The 25,517-nt window shown below is 37.0% G+C and overlaps 1 protein-coding gene and 1 long non-coding RNA gene across 6 annotated transcripts in view; one reads left to right on the forward strand and one right to left on the reverse strand.

The window, feature by feature from the left end:
- The window catches only part of Pka-R2 (cAMP-dependent protein kinase type II regulatory subunit), a 342,071-nt gene extending 322,138 nt beyond the window's left edge, over window positions 1-19,933 (forward strand). For all 5 annotated transcript variants that reach the window (XM_045738870.2, XM_045738869.2, XM_045738872.2 and 2 more), the window contains 5 exons: window positions 8,831-8,937; window positions 9,374-9,635; window positions 13,037-13,195; window positions 14,257-14,359; window positions 17,556-19,933. In XM_045738870.2, coding sequence (XP_045594826.1) covers window positions 8,831-8,937; window positions 9,374-9,635; window positions 13,037-13,195; window positions 14,257-14,359; window positions 17,556-17,686 — 762 coding nt within the window. In that variant the 3' untranslated portion in view covers window positions 17,687-19,933. The remainder of the gene's footprint in view (window positions 1-8,830; window positions 8,938-9,373; window positions 9,636-13,036; window positions 13,196-14,256; window positions 14,360-17,555) is intronic.
- Window positions 19,934-22,622: 2,689 nt separating this feature from the next.
- Window positions 22,623-24,648, reverse strand: LOC138350027 (uncharacterized). Its single transcript, XR_011221999.1, has 2 exons — window positions 23,128-24,648; window positions 22,623-23,059 (listed from the first exon to the last, which is right to left on the reverse strand). It is a non-coding gene; the product is annotated as an uncharacterized lncRNA (long non-coding RNA).
- Window positions 24,649-25,517: the final 869 nt, after the last annotated feature.

The following is a 25,517-nucleotide window of genomic DNA, read 5'->3' on the forward strand; positions in this document are numbered from 1 at the left end:
GCCCCAGCATGGAGTCCATATCTAGTCAAGGATAAGACTAAACTGGAAAAGGTTCAAAGGTTTGCCACCAGACTAGTACCCGAGCTGAGAGGTATGAGCTACGAGGAGAGACTACGGGAATTAAACCTCACTTCGCTGGAAGACAGAAGAGTTAGGGGGGACATGATCACCACATTCAAGATTCTGAAGGGGATTGATAGGGTAGATAAAGACAGTCTATTTAACACAAGGGGAACACGCACAAGGGGACACAGGTGGAAACTGAGTGCCCAAATGAGCCACAGAGATATTAGAAAGAACTTTTTTAGTGTCAGAGTGGTTGACAAATGGAATGCATTAGGGGGTGATGTGGTGGAGGCTGACTCCATACACAGTTTCAAGTGTAGATATGACAGAGCCCGATAGGCTCAGGAATCTGTACACCTGTTGATTGACGGTTGAGAGGCGGGACCAAAGAGCCAGAGCTCAACCCCCGCAAACACAACTAGGTGAGTACTAGGTGAGTACACACACACACACACACACACACACACACACACACACACACACACACACACACACACACACACACACACACACACACACACACACACCAGCTGTCCATTCGGCCTGGTGGCTAGTGGACAGCGCTCGGGATTCGTAATCCTAGGACTCGGGTACGATCCCTGGCGGAGGCGGAAACAAATGGGCAGAGTTTCTTTCAACCTGATCACCTAACAGTAAATAGGTACCTGAGAGTTATACAGCTGCTAAGGGCTGCTTCCTGTGTGTGTGTGTGTACTCACCTATTTGTGCTTGCGGGGGTTGAGCTTTGGCTCTTTGGTCCCGCCTCTCAACTGTCAATCAACTGGTGTACAGATTCCTGAGTGTGTGTGTGTGTGTGTATGTTAGAGATAAATGTATGTAGTAGATATAATAGAAGAAAAATAAATTGATTAGAAATGCGGGGTTAAAGAGCTAATAGCTCGACTCTGCAGATACAAATAGTAAATACACACAATATATCACCGTGGACACTAAAAGAGGCAGCGCAGGCCCTCGGCGTGCCTCTGGTAAGGATCTATAATGAGTCATGACGGGAGAGTTGCCCAGCTGCTTGAAGAAGGCAAGTGTGGTACCAATTTTCAAGAAATGAGATAGGGAAGAGGCACTTAACTACAGACCAGTATCACTGACAAGCATTCCTTGTAAAGTACTTGAAAGAATAATCAGGTTAAGATTTTCACTTAGAGAAAATTAAGTATGTAAACAAACAGAACGAAGAAGGGAGAGGGAAGATATGATAGGAACGTACAAAATACTCAGGGGGATTGACAGAGTGGACATAGACGAAATGTTCACACGTAATAATAACAGAACGAGGGGACATGGGTGGAAGCTGGAAACTCAGATGAGTCACAGAGATGTTAGGAAGTTTTCTTTTAGCGTGAGAGTATTGGAAAAATGGAATGCACTTAAGGAGCAGGTTGTGGAAGCAAATACTATTCATAATTTTAAAACTAGATATGATAGGGAAATAGGACCGGAGTCATTGCTGTAAACAACCGATGGCTGGAAAGGCGGGATCCAAGAGTCAATGCTCGATCCTGCAGACACAAATAGGTGAGTACACACACACACACATACGTGTATGTGTATATATATGGCCTACACATACCTATCTACACATGGCACATACACACACACACACACATGTGTTTACTTGGAGCCTCGCGACTGAGTGGACAGCGCACGAGGGTTGTAGTCCTAAGGGCCCGGGTTCGATTCCCGGCCGAGGCGGAAACAAATGGGCAGTGTCTTTGATTCTGATGTTCCTGTTCACCTAGCAGTAAATAGGTACCTGGGAGTTAGACAGCTGCTACGGGCTGCTTCCTGGGAATGTGTGTGTTAGTGTGAGTGAGTGAGTGTGTGTTAGAGCGAAATATAAATAGATATAATAGAGGAAAAATACAATGGTTAAAGAGGCTGGTTGTGGTTCTTCGAACTACACGCTGTAAATGCTTCAACCACATAAAATTCAAATTCAAATGTTTATTTAGGTAAAGTACATACATACAAGGGGTGATACAGATTTTGATGAATTTATAGATAGAGCAAGTACATACAATCTCTAAAGCCACTATTACGCAAAGCGTTTCGGGCAGGGGACGACATATTACAAATAGCAGCCCGTCCTCATAAACAAAGACCCAAATCTATTTCATCCACCCGCCAAACCCCAGCTGTTTATTTTAAGAAAAATAAAGCCGTTTTTAAGAAAAACGGCTTACACACGACTCACAACTGATGACGTCCGAACACTTCCGGAACAAGTGCTTCACTGACGACTTATGTTCGAACAACAACACTATAAATGCTTCACCCACGTACTACAAATACAAACAATCGCCAACAGAACCCAAACACCTAACTTAACCAGTGTCTAAATATGTACAGCATGCTACTATATAAAAAATATTAATATATATTTGAGAAAATTCCAGTTTTGAATAAACAGCATGTTAATAAAATTGATGAATGTGTCTTTGGGGTCGACCGCTGGATGGAATGGACTTGGTCTGAGGATGGGTTGCAGCAGATAAACCCGGGAATTTGGCAGCTGTTGTCAGTTGCATCCTGGAGGAGGTGTACAGTTGGTCTAGGGGAGAAAACCCCCTGGGATAACCGCAAGTACAGGCTTCCTGTCCCCCCATTAAGGGGAAATTAGCACCACTTTATGTTGATATTGGTTCCCATATAGAAGAGCGTTGCTCTGACTGGTTGCCTGTGCACCAATCGGAGCAAGGGAAGGGAACTATCAGGGGGGAAAGCGCCAAGCCATTACGACTATATAGCACTGAGAAGGGGTCAGGATAAGGGGGGTTACGGGAGACATCTCCCGTCACGCAGGGTGCAGTCGCACCTCCACAGATCTCCAGTATCATCTATTGATACTGGTGATGGCTCAAAAGGGCCACCACTTACGGGCTATTCATGCCCGTGCCACCTTTTGGGTGGCTTAATCTAAATCAATCAATCAATCAGGATAAGGATTTGGGATGGGACGGAAAGAAGGAATGGTGCCCAACCACTTGTGACGGTCGGGGATTGAACGCCGCCCTGCATGACGCGAGACCGTCGCTCTACCGTCCATCCCAAGTGGTTGGGACCAATGGGAGCAAGACGTACACACACACGTACGTACAAGGCTGTCTTGTTGTGCATGAGTCAGGCTGGCAGGCCGGGCGCCATCAGTTTACTCAACAAAACACAGCTGCTCTCCTCCTGTGTTATGCTTGTGGCAGTCTTCCTGTGAGAAAATATTGACAGTTTGTAAAGTAATCTCTCTCAGTAGCGTCCTTCTGATACGCCATGTTGGCGGGCGAGGCCCCGGCGCCGCCCGGGGGCGCCCCCTTGCAGCTTCAGGGTTAAGACCTGAGACAAGTATGGGGGCTCCTCCATGTCATCTCCCATCAAATGTATATGTTTATTACTCAGAATGTTCGGTAATATGCTTATTGTTTGTGATGTGTGTGTATATATATATATATATATATATATATATATATATATATATATATATATATATATATATATATATATATATATATATATATTATATATATATATTATATATATGTATATTATATATGTATATTATATATATTATATATATATATATTATATATATATTATATATCTATATATTATATATATATATATTATATATATATATATATATATATATATATATATATATATATATATATATATATATATATATATATATATATATATATATATATATATTGGTGTATACTGGCAGCAGGTTTTCATTTAAACATGTCTCAATGAATATGCCCGCATATTCAGTATTTATGCTATCTTCTGGTTTAGGGCTTCTATCCCTCTATTTTCCTAGCATCAGGGCTTAGCTGAAAGAGTTCTCCAAAACTCATTTTCGTTATTTCAAGATGAAGAAAAAAGTGAATTACTGTAGACTGTATTACACTTATTTATACAATTTGCACAACGTTTCGAACCTCCATGGTTCATTCTCAAGTGAAATGAAATTACAGGACTCGGTGATTTATACCCCATACAGGGTCAGGTGATAAAGGTAAAAACAAGCGGGATACATAGGGGACGCAGCACATAAGAACATAAGAATAAAGGTAACTGCAGAAGGCCCATTGGCCCATACGAGGCAGCTCCTATTATACAAAGATTAATCAGGTGTAATTGGCCTGTTATGTTGAACAGTGTCCTCTGTGTTGGCATCGTTATGTTCTGGTCTTGTCCTTACTCTCATGGTGGGTACAGTAAATAGTTCCGTGATTTGGGTGTTCATGGTAGGTTGTTCTATTCTTGTGTGAATTGCTTCAAGAATTTGTAATCTTCTTACGTCTTGGGTTTTCTCTATTATACAAGTATTTTTGTTCAACATTTCTCTTGTTAGGATGATGTCATGGGCTTGTCTCATGTGATTCCTGGGGGCACCGGATTGAAGATGACATGTCAAACGCCTCGTCAGCTTGGTCGACGTCATACCTATGTACTTAGATTGAAGGTTACATCCTTCGTGGGGGCAAGTGTACATGTATACAACGCTTGACTGCTGTAGAGGGTTCTCCGTCGGCTTCGGGCTGTTTTTGATAAGGAGGTCGGAAGTGTGTGTGTGTGTGTGTGTATATATATATATATATATATATATATATATATATATATATATATATATATATATATATATATATATATATATATATATATGAACAGGTTGTACTGAATGGGGTGAGAATAGCTTGAGCTATCTCATCCCTTTGCGTGTATTTATACCTCAATAAACTTATTTCAATTTCAATCTCCCATCTGTATCTGTCCTGTCTGGTGGATTGAATCCAGGTCACTCGGTTGTGTGTCGATGATGTAGACTACTGGGCAACAGGAGCCCTCCAGTAGGCCCTCTGGCTCATATGAGGACGTTTTTGATTTTTCAGTCGCCAAGAATCCCATGAATGGACCCTCATATTTACCCTGTCTCGAATGCAAGTCACACATTCTAAAGCAAACAAAAAAAGAGGAGCAGGAGTTTGCCACAAAACTGGTACCTAAATTAAGGGAGCTGAGTTACGAGCAGAGGACATATAATCACCATATACAAGATACCGAGAAAGATACAGAAGTTGGACAAGAAACAAGAAGTTTCTCTTTTATCAACTGAGAAAACAAATAGAACAAGAGGACATTAGTGATAGTTGAAAACGCAAGTAACTCCTCAGAAACATACCAAACCAAAAACCCCATCAACCAGTACTCACAACATCAACAACAAATACCACACGCAACTCATAAAAATATTCAAACACACGGGAATACGAACAGGTGGGAGGCAGGAAATAAAACGGGGCGGCTTTCCTGTGGGAGGTGTAGGCAAGCGCACGTGTAAGGACGGCTGTGGTGCGAGCCGCCCCCACATATGGTGGTGGTGGTGCGAGCCGCCCCCACATATGGTGGTGCTGTGGTGTGGTGCACGTATGGGCGGGTGTTGGAGGCTCCAGTAGGAAATGCAGGCGGGAAATGAGTCACCTGATTGCTGTAGCGCATGTTAAGCCTTCACCCAGTTCTGCTAGTTTTTGTGGGCGGGGCACTTCACAAATTTAAGGCTCGGGGTGTGTCGGAAGGAGTATCTGTCCCCTGTTGATGTTGTTGCCTTGTATCTGTCTGTATTTATCTGAGGTCCTCTGTCTGCCCTACGATCAGAGGAGCAGCCTTGCAAAGTATATGTATATGTATATATATATATATATATATATATATATATATATATATATATATATATATATATATATATATATATATATATATATATATGACAGGCTCACACACACCCATACACTGTTGCCACAGATCAACAGATCAAGGTGTACACACCTTCACAGTCACAGTTCCAGGCACACAGATCACCGTTGTCACAGTTCCAGGCACACATCACCGTTGTCACAGTTCCAGGCACACAGATCACCGTTGTCACAGTTCCAGGCACACATCACCGTTGTCACAGTTCCAGGCACACAGATCACCGTTGTCACAGTTCCAGCTTCAGGTTCAGACACCCATCACTGTTCCAGACAATGATTTAATGTCATGCAATCAGGCATCCCTCGCTGAAGCACCTTCAGGACCGGAGTTAATGCTATGCGTTTCCAGGATTCCAGACGTGAATGTAGTTCCGGGGAAGACACAGACATCCCTCTGGAAATATTTTAGTTTCAAACAATTATGTTGCTTAAAGAGTAAAGGAATTTCCTAGTATTTATCTAAAGTAAGTTTTCAATTATTTAATATACACCCCAATACTCTTCCTGTGAGTGGTAGTTAACCCCTTATTACCTTCCTGTGAATGATAGTGGACCCCATACACATCCTGTAAGTGGTAGTGGACCCCATACCCATCCTGTAAGTGGTAGTGGACCCCATACCCATCCTGTGAGTGATCGTGGACCCCGTACCCATCCTGTGAGTGATCGTGGACCCCGTACCCAACCTGTGAGTGATCGTGGACCCCGTACCCATCCTGTGAGTGATCGTGGACCCCGTACCCATCCTGTGAGTGATCGTGGACCCCCCGTATCCATCGTGTGAGTTGTAGTAGAAAAGGTTACAAATATGCATAATGGGTTCAGGAATTGAACCCCCCAACAAATTCATTTAGCTAAGCAAGTTACATCACTGATGAGTTAAGTTACATAATTTGTTAATAAATGAATGAAGGGCATCTGCACAGTTGACCAACGTAGCTTCACCTTGGTCTCAAGACGCTCTAACACACAGTGAGAGTTTGTTTGTTTGAGCCTGTTACTTAGAATATTAATTTACCCATTATGCACCCCACACTTATATCCATCCAGTGGGCAGTTTACTAAAAAATTTTAGCAGTAGATCATTTTAAATTAAATTCAGTAATTATAACAACAAAAATACTTGTTGACCAGACCACACTAGAAATTGAAGGGACGACGACGTTTCGGTCCGTCCTGGACCATTCTCAAGTCGATTGTGATGAGGACAGGTAAGGACAGGCATTAAATAGGCAAGAGAGAGCTGAGGAGGAAAGTCAGGTGTAGGGGATAGTAGTAATGAGAACTGCAGCAGGCCTATTGGCCCATACGAGGCAGCTCCTATTATAACCACCGAAGAAGAAAGTAATAGGAATAAGAAGAGGATAGCAAGGGAGCGTAGAAGACAATGAACAGAAAAAGGGAGAAGAGAGAAAGAAAGGGAAAGAGAAAGAAAGAAATGGAAGGGGGAAAGCTTATGTTAAGTCACGTTTGTTAGAAAGATTAGAGCATTTGAGTATATACTGTGAAAGGGAAGAGTCCACAGCAACAAAGCCAGGACTCAACAAAAATACTTATTTGTTATAATACAAATCATTTTGAAATACAAATACTTTGTTAAAGTTATCTCTCTAAATTCTTTATTTTTTTATTTTTTTTGCATTCCACCAGACAGTGATGCAGGGTGTGCGAATATAATTTAGCATGTTTTATATTTGGTACGGTCTGTTCCAGCAGGTGTTACAAACTCCCAGAGACACTTATACCAGAGTATAAGCCAAGTAGTCGTAACATTTAGCAGTGTGCTGATTTTATTGGATGATCCATAGCTATGTGGCTCTTCTTTAGTGGTACAGTAGTATGACAGTAGATGGGATAGCTAATGGAAATTCAATTTTAAAAATCCCTGCCTTATACCAGGTCAACCTTATTATACTTATACTTATTCAACACATAACTAAGAAAGTCTCTTAAACAGTTGGTACAGTATACTCTCCAAAATTAGATATTATGTTCCTAACTCTGCTCTCCTCTCACTATATTATGCACTAATCTATCCCTATCTTAATTATGGTATCTGTGCATGGGGGTCTACCACTGCAAACCACCTTAAGCCCATCATCCCCCAGCAAAAATCTGCTATCAGAATAATAACAAACTCTGCTTTCAGACAACACTCAGCTCCCTTGTTTAAATCCTTGTTTAGTGAGGAATATTAATATTAACTCCCTCCACACATTCTCTTGTGTCAACTACATTTACAAAACCCTGTTCTTAAATGCGAACCATGCTCTGAAACTCTCCCTGGACAGATGTAATAGGACCCATTATCACCACACCAGAAATAAATATCTCTTTGATATCCCCAGGGTCAAACTTAATCTGTGTAAACACTATGCAAATTAAGGGACCTAGTCTATGGAACTCACTACCTAGTGAATTGAAAAGCTGTCAAACTTTTGCCTCATTTAAAAACAAAAACAAAAAGTACCTAATTTCATCTTCATAGTTTCCTACACTGAGCTTTAAATTTGCTCTGTATCTAGTGTTACCCAATTTCCCAATCTTTATGTACTTAATCCAAACAACTCTATCATTGTGTTCATTGCTGTCATCTTTTATGTGCTAACCATATGTTGCATTGTGCCTACTAATTTTTGTTAAACTACCATTCAAGCTGTCATTGCAATCACTCTGAGCTACATGTGCTTTAATATACCTACAAATTTCTCTCATTTTTTTTCTTGCTATGTACCTGTTATCATTTTTATAAATTTTGCTAGTATTTACCTACTTAAAATTTTCTTAGATTAAGGACCTGCCCGAAACGCTGCGCGTACTAGGGGCTTTTCAAGAATGTAATTACTATGTTATGTATCCTCGCAATCCCAATGTACCTTCTTGTATATATATAAATAAATAAATAAATAAATTAATAATCTTTCCAATTGTTTCCATGCTCTAGCACAATGACAGAGGGTAACCTTTTCAACGCTGTGTTTTTAATTTTCCAGGACCAGATTGGGGAGGTGCTAGACGCCATGTTCGAGCGACGGGTAACAGAGGGAGAGAACGTCATTAAGCAGGGTGATGATGGCGACAACTTCTATGTCATAGAATCGTAAGTAAAGACTTTAGTCTATCCTGTAGTTAATCTTCAGCATCTCCCCACCAGGGGGTATGTAAGGATACTTTGTCCGGCGTCTCTTCGCCAGGGTATTACGGGCTCACCATAGCCCATGCTACATGGAAATTTTAGTTCCGAGTAACTAAATCACCAAACAACACCACCAGAGTAGCTGTAGTGAGGAATATCTCTGCCAAGTAACTTTTAGTAAGCCATCTCTGCCTGGGTAACTATAGTAAGGTGCCCCTCTTCACCAGGGTAAATATAGTTCAGTAAGGCACGTAACTTACAGCAAGGCCTCTATTTGCCAGGGTAATTGTAGTAAGACATCTCTCTGCCAGTGAAACTTTTTTAAAGGCTTTTCTCCAACAGGTAAACTATAATAAGGCATCACTCCAACAGGGAAACTAATAAGGCATCTCTCCAACAGGGGAGTATACAACATCTTCGTCAAGACCGACAGTGACACAGAACCTCGTTCCGTGGGAAAATACGATAACTCTGGTAGCTTTGGAGAGCTGGCTCTCATGTACAACCTGCCTCGAGCAGCCACCATCCAGGCTGTTACCTCTGGTGCACTTTGGGCTATGGACCGACACACCTTCCGCAGGATATTACTCAAATCTGCTTGTAAGAAGAGGAAGATGTATGAGGCCTTGCTCGAAAATGTTCCCATGTTAAAAACATTGGAGGTAAGACACTGTCTCTATGAGTTATTATTTTGTAATGTTGAAATTTCAAATTTAAAGTTCTAAAAGTTAGGTTTTGTTTGGCTGCAGGTTAAACACCGTTGAGTATGGTCAGTTAATACCAGATGAACGATCACAATTATCATCTCGGCCAGGAATAAACTGTACTTCAATATGAGCCAAGCAGGTTTCATGATCCTGACAAGGGTATTTTAGTACAATATTGACCCATTTCAGGAGGATGGAACAGCATAATGGTTGCATTTGTTGTAACATATTGTAAGAGCAAAAAAACTATATGAAGCATTACAGCTGGCTTGTTGTCCCATAAGAGGCAGGTCCTATTTATATATACCCCCCCTCCCCTCCTTCTCCTGCACATATCTACTTTTGAAACCTGTTAAACTGATTGGTTCTTTGCTAACTTATAACCCATTCCACTTATCCACAACTATATGATAATATTTATTTAAACAAGAGTAGCAGGCATCCATCAGTCTCGGGAGACTATGGAGTTGCGCTCTGGTTGTTGGTCTGGAGTGGCCTCTCCAGGGCGCAAAGCCAGGGTAGATTGATACAGGGGAGAAGCTTACTTATGCAAGAGTACATGCATAAAAAATACATGAACAGAGAATTCATAGGTAACATACAGTGCCTAAAGCCACTAATACACAGAGCTATTTGGGCATAACATAAAAATTATGGAAACGATATAAAGCATAAGCTTAATGGGTAATTCTTAAAACTACATGAGACAATATAACATCTATGAGTTGATGAAGAGAATTAGAGTCAGAAAATGATTGACAATTAATACATGACATTTGGAAAATAAACTTTTAGTTTGATGAAGAGATTAAACAGGTGATGTACAATTTTTGTAATAGGGTGTGTTTCAGTAAAGCTACTAGAACATAGAGTAAATTAGTAAAATTATAAAGTTTAAATGGAAACTATTAATAAACAGGAAGTAAGATAACATATGTGACTTGAGTAAGCCATTTTTCACAAATAGAAACACTAATCAGATGACACTGAGTGAAGAAAGGCATTCATTTTTATTCATTTAAATTTAAGATAGCACACAAAAATATAACATTTCAATGGGGGAAATTTGAGTGATATTAGTTATATGATATTAAGTGCATATTTCTTAGTCTCTCTTTTAAACTGCTTGGGAGACATATGCCTTTTAGATACAATTGGGAGGTCATTCCACAAAAAAACATACCTGTAAACAAACAATATATGAACGAAGCTGTTACATATACAGTAAGGTAATCTTTGAGCTGAGCAAGTGTTTAAACAGCTGTGGTACCATGCACTTATGTGCTCCATTTGCCACAAGAGTTCCAGAAATTGCTCTCCAAACTAATTTTGTCCTTATCTAGTTCAACAGTGCTACTTTGATCCAAAAGCTCACTTTAGTAAGTCACTCTTTGTTTGTCACTTTAGTTAATAATTTAATAATAATTGTCAACTGAGGCTAGCAAGTTCATGAGTAAAAGCCTGTGTAATATCATTTACAAACACCAGTAACCGAGCAGTTTTTTTTTTTTTTTTTTTTTTTTTTTTTTTTTTGCAGGGATATTCCTGCGTAGGCCCTAAGCCTCTGGCTGGTCCACTAAGTGTTGCTATTGAGCAGTTGATGAGATTATTGGTTTTGTCAGCTGCTAAAGAAAATAATCCTTTTGCATTGCACTGTCACTTAATTTAAAGTTGATATTTTCACATTTCTGGACTATATATGAACACAGTAATTTGAACTAAACAGATAAACTTTTTCCATAGGGTCACTATCTGTAAATGGTTGTGGTGTTATTTTAGCTAAAATATGCACATTCGATTTACCCAAGTTCAGTCCTCTAGCAGGAAATAGGTACCCAGGAGTTAGGCAACTGTTGAGAGTTTTATGCCCGAAACGCTTTGCGTAATAGTGGCTTTAGGCATTGTATGTACTAGCTCTACCTATAAGTCAAACAATCCTTGTAAATATTTATTGTATGTATGTACCTTACCTAAATAAAATTGTATTGTTGTTGTAATTGTATTGTAGTTGATCTCTTCTCTCAAATAATACATCATGTTTGGATGTCCAAACAGTGGACAAAATACATTTTGTCCAACTTCCCAGTGGACAAAATACCGCATACAATGAATTATAGTGGCTCATAAACAGTAACATTTCTGTGATTTTTAATTACAGCAGACTGCTATTAGAACTTGGTTTGGGATAAACACTCAGAAACATAAATAAGAAAGTTGAAACAAATATACAGTACTGATACAGTATATGAATTGTTGTGATAAGAGTCCAGGGCAGATTAAAATGAATTTTTTCATTAAAATGAATCTTTCCTTTCATATGTTTGAGGTCGGGTTACACATTTTCAGCCATGTTATTGTGACTTATTCTCTACATGTAGCTCCCATTCTGGGATAATTATATATATACTGTTGGATAAGTAAATGATCAATCCTGATGGTCCAAATGGTTAGGTACAGTCTCCGTGGTGTAGTGGTAAGACACTCGCCTGGCGTTCCGCGAGCGCTATGTCATGGGTTCGTATCCTGGCCGGGGAGGATTTACTGGGCGCAATTCCTTAACTGTAGCCTCTGTTTAACGCAACAGTAAAATGTGTACTTGGATGAAAAAACGATTCTTCGCGGCAGGGGATCGTATTCCAGGGACCTGCCCGAAACGCTACGCGTACTAGTGGCTGTACATGAATGTAACAACTCTTGTATATATCTCAAAAAAAAAAAAAAAAAAAAAAAAAAAAAAAAGGTATTGTTTCTTCCCACAGTCCTATCCCAGAACCCTCATCCCTGTATTCCTCCAAGGGATAGTCATATGGGCTTAGCACTTTCTCCTGAGGTAATGACCTCAGGAAAATTACTCATATGGGATAGATAGATGGTCATATGGGCTTAGTACTTTCTCCTGATGTATTTACCTCACCAAATTACCTTTGGTGAGGTAATTACCTGACCTCACCAAAGAACCCTGGGAATATTTGATAACTAGAGCATCTAAAATGTCCTTCTCAACCACTGATGTTGCAATGTTATTGAAGCACAGTTCTTTGGTTTGTTTAACTCTGGTGCAATGTCCTTGTGAACCTGTGCATCCTAATCCAACCCTGCTGTAAAAGTTTTTCATCAGTGAAAAAGAATACCAACTTACTATATACTGTAAATTACATATACTGTATATACAGTACTGGTATACTGCACCCATAATTAATATGATAAATTTAAATATGCTGATTTATAGAAATATAAACGTTTTCAAATATTAATCATTATTTCTTAGTTTTATATGCAAATTTTCCCAATGATATTTGATTATTTTAATGTAAATATCATTAGTAAGGAAATTAAGATCTATTTCTCTTTAACAGAAATACGAACGGTTGAACTTGGCGGATGCCTTGGTGCCAAAAGTATATGTGCCCGGGCAGCAGATTATTTTGCAGGGTGATAGTGCCGACGGCATGTACTTTGTGGAGGATGGTACGGTCCGCATTACCATGGTCAAAGAAAATAATGAAGAGAAAGAGGTAGGTTTGTCAAGGCAAACAATGTTGTGTGTATTCTCAGGCTCACTGAAGGTCAAACATGCATTGAAGAGTCTACTCAACAGGTTTAAGGGGAAAAGAGTTGGGAAGGATATACACAACCTATGTATTCTCCAACATGTGCGCAATGAAATCACAATAGCATAACATATGAGAGAAAATCTATGGAGCAGTAATGAATTGAACTTGCATCCTGGATCACCTCAGATGCACACATTACCCACTAGACCACATAAAACTTAAAAGAACAGAGCCTAAAGTCCTCCTGAACTCCTTGTAAATTTGCGTGGACTTCAGGTTGTGTTGCTTCTAAACCTATTGTGGCCTCGTGGATAATTTATCTTGGGTTATCCAGGATGCGAGTTCAATTGTTCAATTACTGTGGACTCTTTCAAAGACTCGCACCCTGTGTACTCTCCAACATGTTTACTGGGCATAAGAACACCTTATCTACTCTAAATAGGTTTATTGTGGGCATAATTACCTGGACTTACTTTTTGAAAGAAAAATATATTTTATAAATTAAGTCAAAAACAAAATCTGTTGCCATTGCTTTAGGTATCTTGAATTTTGCAAAAACTGCCACAAATGTTAATGAACTATTAGAGTTATAAGACACTAATATGGTGAGGTAAATCAAAATAAATCATATTTCCAAGATGAAAATATATTTCATGTAGACCATTCAGAGTTAAAACTACAACCTAGAAAATGTAGAAATTTGTGTACATATTTAACATCTTTTGAAAGTCTTTTAGGACATTTCTCTGTCCTTAAAAAATTAAACACGACTGAAATACAGTACTGTACTGTATTTGTTACATTTCTTATTACCCATTATTGAATTACTTCAAAGCCTTCATTATGATAATGGTATACATGTATTCTGTGCTTCATAAGTTTCTTAAATGTTATTACAGTAATGGCAACATGTCAACTATTCATATTAGCATTTATATGTAAAGTATGGAAAGTAGTGTAGCTGCTTTTATATTTAATTAAAATTAATACAAGGTATTAGTCTAATAATTTGATCTCTACAGATCAGTCGGGTGTCTATCGGTGGTTACTTTGGAGAACTTGCCCTCGTCACAAAGAAAGCCAGAGCGGCCTCAGTGTATGCTGTAGGAAAGGCAAAATTGGCATGTAAGTTTTCTTCTATTATTTATCATCTACTATAGATAGTCTTATGTTGTACAAAAGTTGAAATGGTGGTTGCAGGTAATATGTGGGGGAGGGGGAGGGCAGAATATGGTAAAGGTGGCTTGGTGCAGAAATTGAGAAGGGAAGGGGGAGGAGTGCAGGGAATGTGGGGGTTAAAAGGGTGCAGAATATAATAGTAATAATAATAATAATATTTATTAAGCCAGAGTACAAACAGAGACAAAACATTAACAGTGGAGGATTCCTAAGTCACCTCAGTACAGTGCCTAAAGCCACTAACATGCAGAGCATTTCAGGTACAACATAAATATGTAATTTATTTATTTATATACAAGAAGATACATTGGGTTGTGAGAGTACATAACATTGGTGTTCTTACATTGCTGTAAAGCCACTAAGATGCATAGTAGTTCAGGCAGGTCCTGTTGCATATCTTAAGTACTTAAATTGGGTGAGTGGGTAGCATAAGATACATTTAAAGTTTGAAGCACAAGGTAGGAAATTGAGGATGAAATTAGGTACTTTTTGGTTTTATTTTTTAATAAAGTTAGAGAGTTTTTTAAATCATTAGGGAGCGAGTTTCACGGATTGGGTTCTTTTATTTGTATAGAGTGTTTGCACAAATTTAGTCTGACTCTAGGGGTATCAAAGGCATTTATTTCTGGTGTGGTGCTCATGGGTTCTGTTACATCTATCAAGGAAGAGTTTCAGATCAGGATTAGCATTTAGGAACAAGGTTTTGTACATGTAAATAGCACAAGAGAATGGGTGGAGTGAGTGTATGATCAGCATGTTTAGGGATTTAAGCAGAGGAGCTGTGTATTGTCTACAGACAGAATTTGTTATTCAGTACATAGTTCTGATAGCAGATATTTGCTTGTTTATGAAAGGCTTGAGGTAATTTGCAGTGGTTGAACCCCACGCACAGATACCGTATGTTAGGTAGATATGTTAGATAGATTAGTGAGTAGTATAGTGAAAAGAGAGTAGAGTGGGGGAACATAATATTTGATTTTAGAGAGTATACCAACAGTTTGAGACACTTTTGTCTATGTGTTGTATTTGGTTGGTGAAGTTTAATCTCTTGTCTGTGTATAAGCCCAGGAACTTTCAATCATTTATAATACTAATGTTAACATTGTCTATTTGAAGGTGAATTTGATTTTATAATTTACTTCCAAATGAAATGATGTAGGCCTTTTCTATGTTTAGTGTGGGTTTGTTGGTTGACATCCATGAGTGAATTTTATTTTAATCCGTTACTTACAATATTATTTAGCGTGTGTGTGTGTGAGTTGGGGTTTGAGTAAATGAAGGTAGTATCATCAGCAAATAGTATAGACTTAAGAATGTTAAAGACATTTGGCAAATCATTGATGTATACAAGAAATAGGAGAGGTCCCAAGATGCTGCCCTATGGTAGTTCTACAGTTAATGGTAGATTGGGGGAGGTTATGTCGTTAATAGACACATATTGGTGTCTGTCATTAAGCTATAATCTTATTTACCTGATTTACTTGAGAGCCACTAACTAACCCTAGTGGCCTCTAGGATAGAAATCCGGCGACTTGTCAAAGGCTTGTTAAACATAATATTTATGTTTAACTGCGGGATCTAATATAGTTCAGAACAAGGCCTCGGATGTGCCATAGTTATGAAGTTTAAGAGGAAGTTATGGTTTACAGTATCAAAGGCCTTTCTGAGGTCAACAATAAGACCAACTGGGAACTAATTTTTGTCACGGGCTGTGTACATTATATCAAGCAGACTAATAATGTTAATACTGTACTGATAATGTTAAGCTAATAATAAAATACTGTATTAGTAGTAGTAGTAGGCATATATCAGTATGTATATATATATATATATATATATATATATATATATATATATATATATATATATATATATATATATATATATATATATATATACATACACTATATATATGCGCACTGGCATCGGCCTGGTCTGGAGTGGCCTCACAAGGGCGCAAAGCCAGGGTAGGTTGATTCGGGGGGAGAAGCTGTTACCCATGCAGCAGGTCCCCCCCCTCTCCATGGCGCTGAAAGTCTCCAATGGAAAGGCATACACCAATACGATTGGTTCCAGCGCCGTCGCAGGAACTGTGAGTTCCGGGGTTGACCTCAAAGTTGGTGTCTTCGAGGTCATATTGTTTTCCTAATACTGTATTAGGAAAACAATATACAGTATAAGATTAATGGGGCACTTCATAAAAACTACATGAGCAAGTATAACATATATGTAGAGACTTTAAATTATAAAATGATTGACAATTATTATGATACATGATATTTGGAAATATAAGGGGTTGAGATGAAGGTATGCAATAGATTTGAGTACCAGGAAATGGAAGGGGGTTATAGGAAGTATGGGGAGGTTGGATGCTAGCAATATGGATATACAGTTTAATCTGTGGCTGACATTGAACTCTAGTTTTCTTGTTGACAAGAAAACTTCCTTCTGTTTCCAGAAGGAAGGTGGCTGGAAGCATGGGCAGACATATTGTGCCTTGTAGTACTTGTGCATCCTGCAGGGTGCTTGAGGGATGCAGTGGGAAGCTAGAATTTAGGCCCATGCATAAGTGGCAATATGTTCAAAGACTGGGAGAACAATGGAGTGTAATATTTTTGCTCCAAATCCCTCTCCTGCTAAACATTACATATTAACAAGAGGGCAAACAAGTAAGAAAAACTATCTGAAAAAGTAACAATTCACTTAAGGTACATAAGAAGAGTTTATGTGCAGAAATGAAATTAAGGGGGACATGTTCAAAGAGAGGGCCTACAAAATTAATTTGAAAGTATAAAGAAGTAGACAAACTCGTTGAACCTGTATAAGTCACTGAACAAGACCTGAATCTTTACAAGGAGTCCTAAAATGAGAGAGAACTGGGACTGGCCAAGAATAAATGCAACAGGTTTTAATTTTTTTATTTTATTTATATATACAAGAGTTTTTACATTCCAATATTACTCTTAATTTATATACATAGTATTATTCCAAATTGACTTGACCATTTCTAATTACAGTATATTTCACCAATTCTAATTCTCCTTAATTAACTGTGAAGCTAGCAAAGGTAGTACAGGTACTGTAAATTATCATTTTATATTGGCATGAAAAGAAAATTAAAAATAATTTTTTTACATTTCAGTCCTAGATGTGGAGGCCTTTGAGCGTCTGCTTGGGCCTTGCATGGATCTAATGAAGCGGAACATTGAAGACTATGAGAATGAGCTTCTGAAGATCTTTGGCTCCAAGGCTAATATCTCTGACATCCGATGAAGTAACATTTATGTTTCTTAGTATATCAGTCGCCAAATTACGCGTTCGAAAGTCATGGGTGTCGGAGAAACTGGTGTTCGTGCTTCAGTCATCGTTCTAGATGAATGCTGACTGATAGACGGAGATGATCATACCAATAAAGAGGAAAAAAAAGATGATTGTTGTAACTCACGTTAGCTTTGGGTTTCCTTAGTGTCCACGCCTTTGGCCAAGCTGGCATGGCAACTGTGGGGTTGTCTGTGTCTTCTCCAGGTTTGCCAAGGGCTGCTTAATACGAATAAAATAAATACAATTACAATTATTTAACAATATTGGGATAGTTTCTCACACCATTGATGATTGGGGTGATTAATGTCATATATTTTTACTTTACAGGAATTAAAAGTGATTACAACAGGTATTGATTTGACTCCTTGCTTTGTTTCAATATGTATAATTTTTGCTATTCATGATGTAATTGTCATTCATATATTAAGGGGAAAAGTAAGTTTTGGCAGTGAAACATCTCAGTAAAACAGTGGAACAATCCAATTAAAATACAAATTAAAATTGCACCACAGAAACCTTTGAATAATGCAGTGAGCTTCCTTTGGTGCAAATTTCCTGCCCTCAGTGAGGATGTTACCACCTACGCAGAGCTGCTTCACCGGTTCAACACCACTTCTTTACTTGGACACTGGTCTTTGTTCCGAAAAAATCCTTCTTTGTACAGATTATTGTCTTTTTGTCTAGTGTATAAACATTATATTCATACATTTATTTAATTAATGTCAGTAACTTTATAGACTAGGACAATTCCCAGGTACTATTTTGCCCTTTGCAAGGTGCTACACTTATGAATATACATACAGTATACATACAGTATATCAAAACTCTTCTGAATGGCCTATCACACACTTTATAATACCAACTTCACTTTCATATTTTCTATGGGGCCAAGAAACAAAAGTATTGCAAAGATACTCTCCTCTAACTACTCTGTACAGCTCGTGGTGTTTCCATTTCAGTTTTAATATGTGAACGAAAAATCCTTTATTCATTTTTATAGTTCAAGTGTATTAACTGTTGGACAAAAATATTCATTATGGTTTCTCAGGATTAATGATTATTTTTCTGACCAATTTTAGTGCCCTGCATCATAGTCGGTAGACTGTTAAATGTCCCCTGGTAAAGTTGTCAGTGTAGAAGGCTCCATTTCCAGAACTACACCTTGCATTCATCTTAGTTAATCGACTAAAATGCTCATATACTGTTCATGATTCGGGCAATCATGTGGTGCAAGTTCACCATAAAGGAGCATTGTTTTCTAAAGTGCTGCCAAAGTTTGTTTCTGGAATCTAGCCGGCCTAAGTCACACCTAGCATATTACCCCTAGCATCTCTACAATGGACTAAATTTATGTTTTTTAAAACCCTTAAGTAGTTCAAAGTTCATTGCATATTTAATAGTTCCTTGCCTTCATTATATTTTCTATCACCAGCTACAGTACATATAATGGAAAGAAAATGATGTCAGAGGATTATTTAATATTAGCACACAAATTTAGCATTATTTTAAAAAGCAGTTATATGTAGATCAGTTTTCACTTGCTCAAAACATTGCCAGAGAAGTTATATGCACTGTCATTCAGGAAGCACCGATAATAGATGCATTTCTGATTACTCAAGAGACGAGGTTGACTCGGGTCCACTGGATGGGTGCGTCTTGATCGACTAGGTAGGCCAATGCAAGTTAGCCCACATGCCATGAAGACTTAGTCAATTAGACTAAATGATCAGGGGCGAGCCAGCTTATACAGGAATGTAAAATATACAGACTATGATAGTGTAAGTGACTTATGCTTTATTTACAAACATGAAAAGTATAAATATACTATGGTAATATTAACATCCTTTGAAGCTTGGGAGATAGGCAAGTCATTCAGAATGTTTTATATGTTACTTTGACTGTTCGATGGTAAATTAAATTACATTGCAAAAATTAAAAACAATACAATTTAATCTTGAGCCATACAGGACTGAAATAAAGCAACTGAATAGAGAATGTTTTAATAGTTAAACAAAAATTAGTGAATGAGGCTGGCTATTGTATAATGTATGTTATACAGTATAGTAGGCCAAATTTCAAGGGTTTGAATATATATAAGATATTTATTCAAAGATTATACATTTGTTGTTGTATATGGTTTTAGTATTTTATACAATAGCTGTACTGTACTGCTACTTTATTAATATATAAGTGAAATTATATATAGTTTTACTTTCATAAATGACAGATTAAATTTATAATACTATACAAGAATTTACTAAATAAAAATGTAACAATTTTAATTTATAACTAAGTAATGCAAGTTGTCCTTCACTAAAGTCATAGATATTCAGATAATACTCTTATAATAAAAATTAATAGACTGCCCATTGGATTGGAAACCAAATCACATAGAAAGCATTCTTAATATATACAGTACAGTCATATGACAATTAACATTGCGTTAAAATCATATCTTCATGCAACGGAAAATGGGTTATTCAATTTAATATACAATAATCATATTTCCCCAAACGTGGTACACATAGTACTCTTAATAAAATGCAGTGATGAATGTAATGAGAGACATCTTTCTGATGCCTCCCAGACTCTGGCCTTTCCTGTGACTATCAGGGTGAGCCTGAGGAGCCTCCCTCCCTGAAAATCCATTTATAAAATGGCATTAAATAATTAATAATTCATTGTGGTGTGGGAAAGGAAGCCAGAGTGTATTCATACATATTTGGCTGTTATCGAGGTATCCCCCCCCCCAACAAGGCCCGCCCAGCATGCAACCCCACAAGAAGCTGACTAATTCCTGAGTACCTACTCACTGCTAGGTGAACAGTGGCATTAGGTGAAGGGAAATGTGCCCAATCATTTCTGTCTCGCCTGGGATTTGAACCCGGAATAAGTGACATCTCATAAAACTCCAGGATATATAAAATGTTAACCAATGTTAAAATATTCAATAAGAATAAAAGTAAATTAAACAATAATTGAAATTGTATGTTCCTAATAATGGAAGAATAATCATATATTAAAAATAAATATACTGTAAAACTGATTAAATTATCACCAACTGTAAGATTTTGAATGAAGAGCATATAATGTTTTAAGCATCAGCTACAAACTAATATATTATATATATACATTATATATATATAAATATATATATAGCATTTATATATTTATATAGGGGGGTACCATCTCTGGTTGTGTTTGTAGGGACCCTCGGCCTCAAAGAAGAGGATATGTATCATCCGGAGGAGCCTTGTGGGGCACCCCGCATACACTCAATTATTGTCTTCTCCTACCCCCCCCCCCCCCCCCTATATATTATATATTTATATATTTTATGAAAGCTTGGCAAGGGTTTTCTGCAAAGAATAAGGATTTATTTTTTGGCAAAAATCTAAATTTGTTGATAATGTGAAGCATAGATGTTGTCAAAATGTTTTTTGAAGAAGTCTATATGTCACCAAACACCTTTTATAGTTTTGAAACAAACTGTATTTGTTAATATAAGGAAGAGTCGGTAGTAATATAGATGCCGTTGTCAGCCAAGATGTATGCAAAACTTATTAAAGTTGCTTTCCATCAGGTAAGCAATACCTATTTTTACTCACATTGCAGGTGTTGTTCAAAGCTGTTGTTTCTAGGTGCATGTGGATAAAATTTCTCATTCCTTGTCCAGATCCGCCTGTGGGTGCGTGTCCTAGAGAACGTCACTTCCTCACTGTCGGAAATTTCCTACTCTTGTCCATTGTGAGTCAGAGAGATTTGTTTATAAAGTTTCATTATGTGTAAAATATAATTAATCTCTGGCTTTATGTTGGGTAAGAGAAGAAATATAAGAGCCTATTATATTTTTTCACTATTTCTTCTATAGAACTATCATCATTAAATAAAACTGAGATTAGTCTTGGTGGCTTCTTTCACTGCCCCTTCAGATGCTAATATTTATATATAATTATATAATTGTATATAGGTAATTATAGAATTATATAATTAATGGGAAAATTTTTTAAAAACTTTTTTTATTGTTCTACCTGTACTGGTCTGTTATATAATAAAAGTCTCAAAAAGTAATATGAAGCATAAAGATGTCATCCCTCAACTAGTTGTGTGTTGACGATATTCAGCATTATCGTGGGAAAAGTGTTTGCTAACAGAGAATACAAGTCACTAATCTAAGTAATATTTTCCACACAGGCATCTTGTAAGAGGTCAAACATGTTTTTTGTAATTTATGTGGCTGTAAATGAGCATGCATTCAAAACTAAGCATACACTGTTTTATAAAAGCAGAAACATGGAAAATATTTGTTTGTAAGTCTATATACAGTATAAAATTAAAACCAGTACATTTTATAAAGTATTGTGTTCAAATCTGCAAAACATCAAATAACTGAATTTTTCACAATTAATTTCTAATGTAAATGTACTAATAGATGATGATAATAATTAAAAATATTAACAAAAGCAATTTGCCAATGTGAGTGAAAAAGTGCCAAGATGATTGAACTTCACATAATAACCTCACAGATTCCAGCAATACAACTTAAGATAACTCTTATAGAAAGTATAATGTGCTCCATCTCTTACGTCTTAAACCAGCTCACTCGTACTTTGAAATAACATAAATGTACCTTTAACATAATTTGAAATCCAGTTCCTTAATTTCTCGCATTAATTGCAATAGTCATGCCTTAGGTAGTTTGGTTATCATCTTGTTTCATCCATTCTCGCAACTTAATGTTTAAAAGTGTTGGTACGTATATTATTATGGTGACAGTTTGTAGTATATAATTAATAAGATTATATCTTGTGATAATGAGCAGTATGAGGCTTGGAGGGTTAATGCTACTGATTTGAAAGTTTGCTATACAGAAGTCCCCAACTTACGACATTCCTACTTACAACTCTTACTTATGAGGGTTTCTAATACTTTCTCATCTGCTGTTTTGTGCTCAAACTCAAGAGCAGTGTGGGATCCAGGATTATTATTATTATTTTTTAAATAAAAAGTACTGATCGGGTACATCACGGTAAAAAAAAAAATAAAAAACTTAACACAGAAAATTAAAGTGGACATAATATGAATGTCTTATGGAGTGTGCACGTGTGTGCAGCAAAAACTATCCAACAACCAACACCAGAGTCAAAGACAAGACTAAAATTTTACGACACATGAAGAGCTTGGGGCATTAACAAATTCAGTAACAATAACCAAAACATAGTGTTATTATTTCATAATAAATAAAACCAGTGTTTATTCAACTACAGTATATATAAATATTTTTTTTTAATATTTGGAACTCATCCTCCAGTTATAGCATTGCACCTATGGAAATGTTATAGCAGTTATAGCATTGCACCTATGGAAATGTTATAGCAGTTATAGCATTGCACCTATGGAAATGTTATAGCAGTTATAGCATTGCACCTATGGAAATGTTATAGCAGTTATAGCATTGCACCTATGGAAATTTGTGTTCAGACTTCCAAGCAATCAACTTATGACAAAATCAGTAAAGCATTCCAGGCGTAAGTTGGGGGACACTGTATTCACATGTCATAACTTTGAATCTGATTTGCATGACCTGTTCGTTTTTTATATTTCTATAAAAATACTTGTGTAATTTTCTTTTATTATACTGAATAGCCTGATAAAATTCTCACTATGCACTTTTCCCAAATCACTTTTGTATCTCTATCCTTATTTAATGTTTAAATTTTAACAAACTAGATGACACTGGTTGAACTGCAACTTATACTGATGCTAAGTTGTAATTGTATATTTTGTAAAAAATACTAATTGGTATGACACTGTAACGTATGTCATGCACAAGACTGAGATATATGGGGTACACAGTAGGAAACAGTCACCATTTTTATATAATTAGTATGCTCTTATTTGACCTTTCTTATGTTCATTACCAAAATATATAAAAAAAAATTATATGGTACCTTATTCTTTATCAATACCCAAGTTTGTAATTAAATTACAGTTGTAAAAAAAAAAAATGCTTTTATTTGATGTTTATTATGTTCACGACTAAATGTAACGTTTCATTTGTTGCCACATGTGATGTGTTTCATAGACCCAGGCTGGGGCACGGTATCTTCCACACCGCACGTAAGAGAAAGACTATTAACCAACCTAAATGTATACAAATTGCAAGCCACACAAAACAGGTTTCAAATCTTCCAGTCAATATTCAAATGTTACAAAATAACATCAATCAATAGTATTAGAATGATAATAAGGGAAACTCCAGGTAGCATCGTGTGTAATGCCACACACGAAGGAGGAGGAGAGGGCAGTCAAAGATGCTGTATAATATAAAGTTTACTCCTAACATATTGTTAAAATATATAAATATATATACTATATTCTTTATCAATACCTGAGTTTGTGTGTAAATTAGTTATAAAAATAAACATCAAGTGAAAACATGCAATTGTTTCAACCCAAAACAGAGTAAATGAGAGACTTCTGTAAAATTTTATATTGTGCTATTTATGTTCTTAGTGTAATATAAAACAGAAAAAAAATCCTTCATGCCCATTAACTTGGTTTTATGATGAGATGACGTAAATGTTTTACATTTATTTATCTTCTTTGTCATATCAAAAGATTTTGAGCAGCTGATGGGTGAATGTTGTACCTGCCGCTCACAGCAGCATGGTACTGTACATGATTTGTTGAGTTTTTCATATCTGTTATTCTTTTCATAGGTGTTTTGGATAAAGGATTTATTCACTGTCATTTGCAAAAAAAAAAAAAAAAATTGTGATATTATGATTAGCCATTGTTTTCATTTGGGTTAGATAGATTGACAGGGGGGTAACTCGCTCTATGATGCTACAATGCCATGCATAGTATCTCACAAAATTCACCAACACCAATGTAATACTATAATTAAACTATGATGCATCTATACCATCATACATCACAATACATCAATACTGATGTATTGTGATGTTACTAAAGTGATATTTGACCTAAACCTATTAACTGATGCACAAAACTAATTACAAATATTCAGCACTGGTTCATGTACAGTACTGTATTGTGCACATAGTGAGTTTACTTCCCATTTTCCTTATCCTTGGTTTTCTTTGTACCCTGTTAGAGAAAATGAGTGTGAATGTCCAGGTGTAGGATTTTGTAAACATTAGATGAACTAGTGTAAACCCAATGACCATTGTGACATACAATAAATACTACAGTAACAAAATCTTTTATTTCCAAAAATTGCTGTTTCAGAAAATATTACATGAAGCCACATCCAATTGGAAAGACTGGATAGAACAATGCTTCGGTATATATACAACAAGCCACAATGTAGGACTGAGAACAGGAGATATTTTTCTCCCACAAGGTTATAAACCTATGGAACCTCCTACCCGCCAAAGCCGTAACTGCCAAAACTGTGGTGAGTTTTAAAATCTACCTGGAAAAAATCATCAAGGTAAATGGGGGGACAAGCCCATGTGGCAAGCCGCCGGCTTCCTGTCCTCATCGAGGCCGCTAGGGGTTAGGGGCCCCTCAGGTAAATCAGGTAAATATGCAGGTATGAAGCTCCTGCTAAAACTGTGCAAATCAGAAACCACAAATTGAGCAAAGGTATCTAGGAAAATTAGGTTAGGTTCAAGAGACCTTCCAAAATCAACTCTTTCTGCCCTCCCTCACACTAATTGAAACACAATTACTTTTAAATTTTTTATGCTTCTGCTTTCCAGGAACCCAGTGAAGTTTAAATTGCATGTTACTCACAAAACGGTCATAAAACACA

This window comes from Procambarus clarkii, chromosome 43 (assembly GCF_040958095.1).
Source record: "Procambarus clarkii isolate CNS0578487 chromosome 43, FALCON_Pclarkii_2.0, whole genome shotgun sequence".
NCBI lineage: Eukaryota > Metazoa > Arthropoda > Malacostraca > Decapoda > Cambaridae > Procambarus > Procambarus clarkii.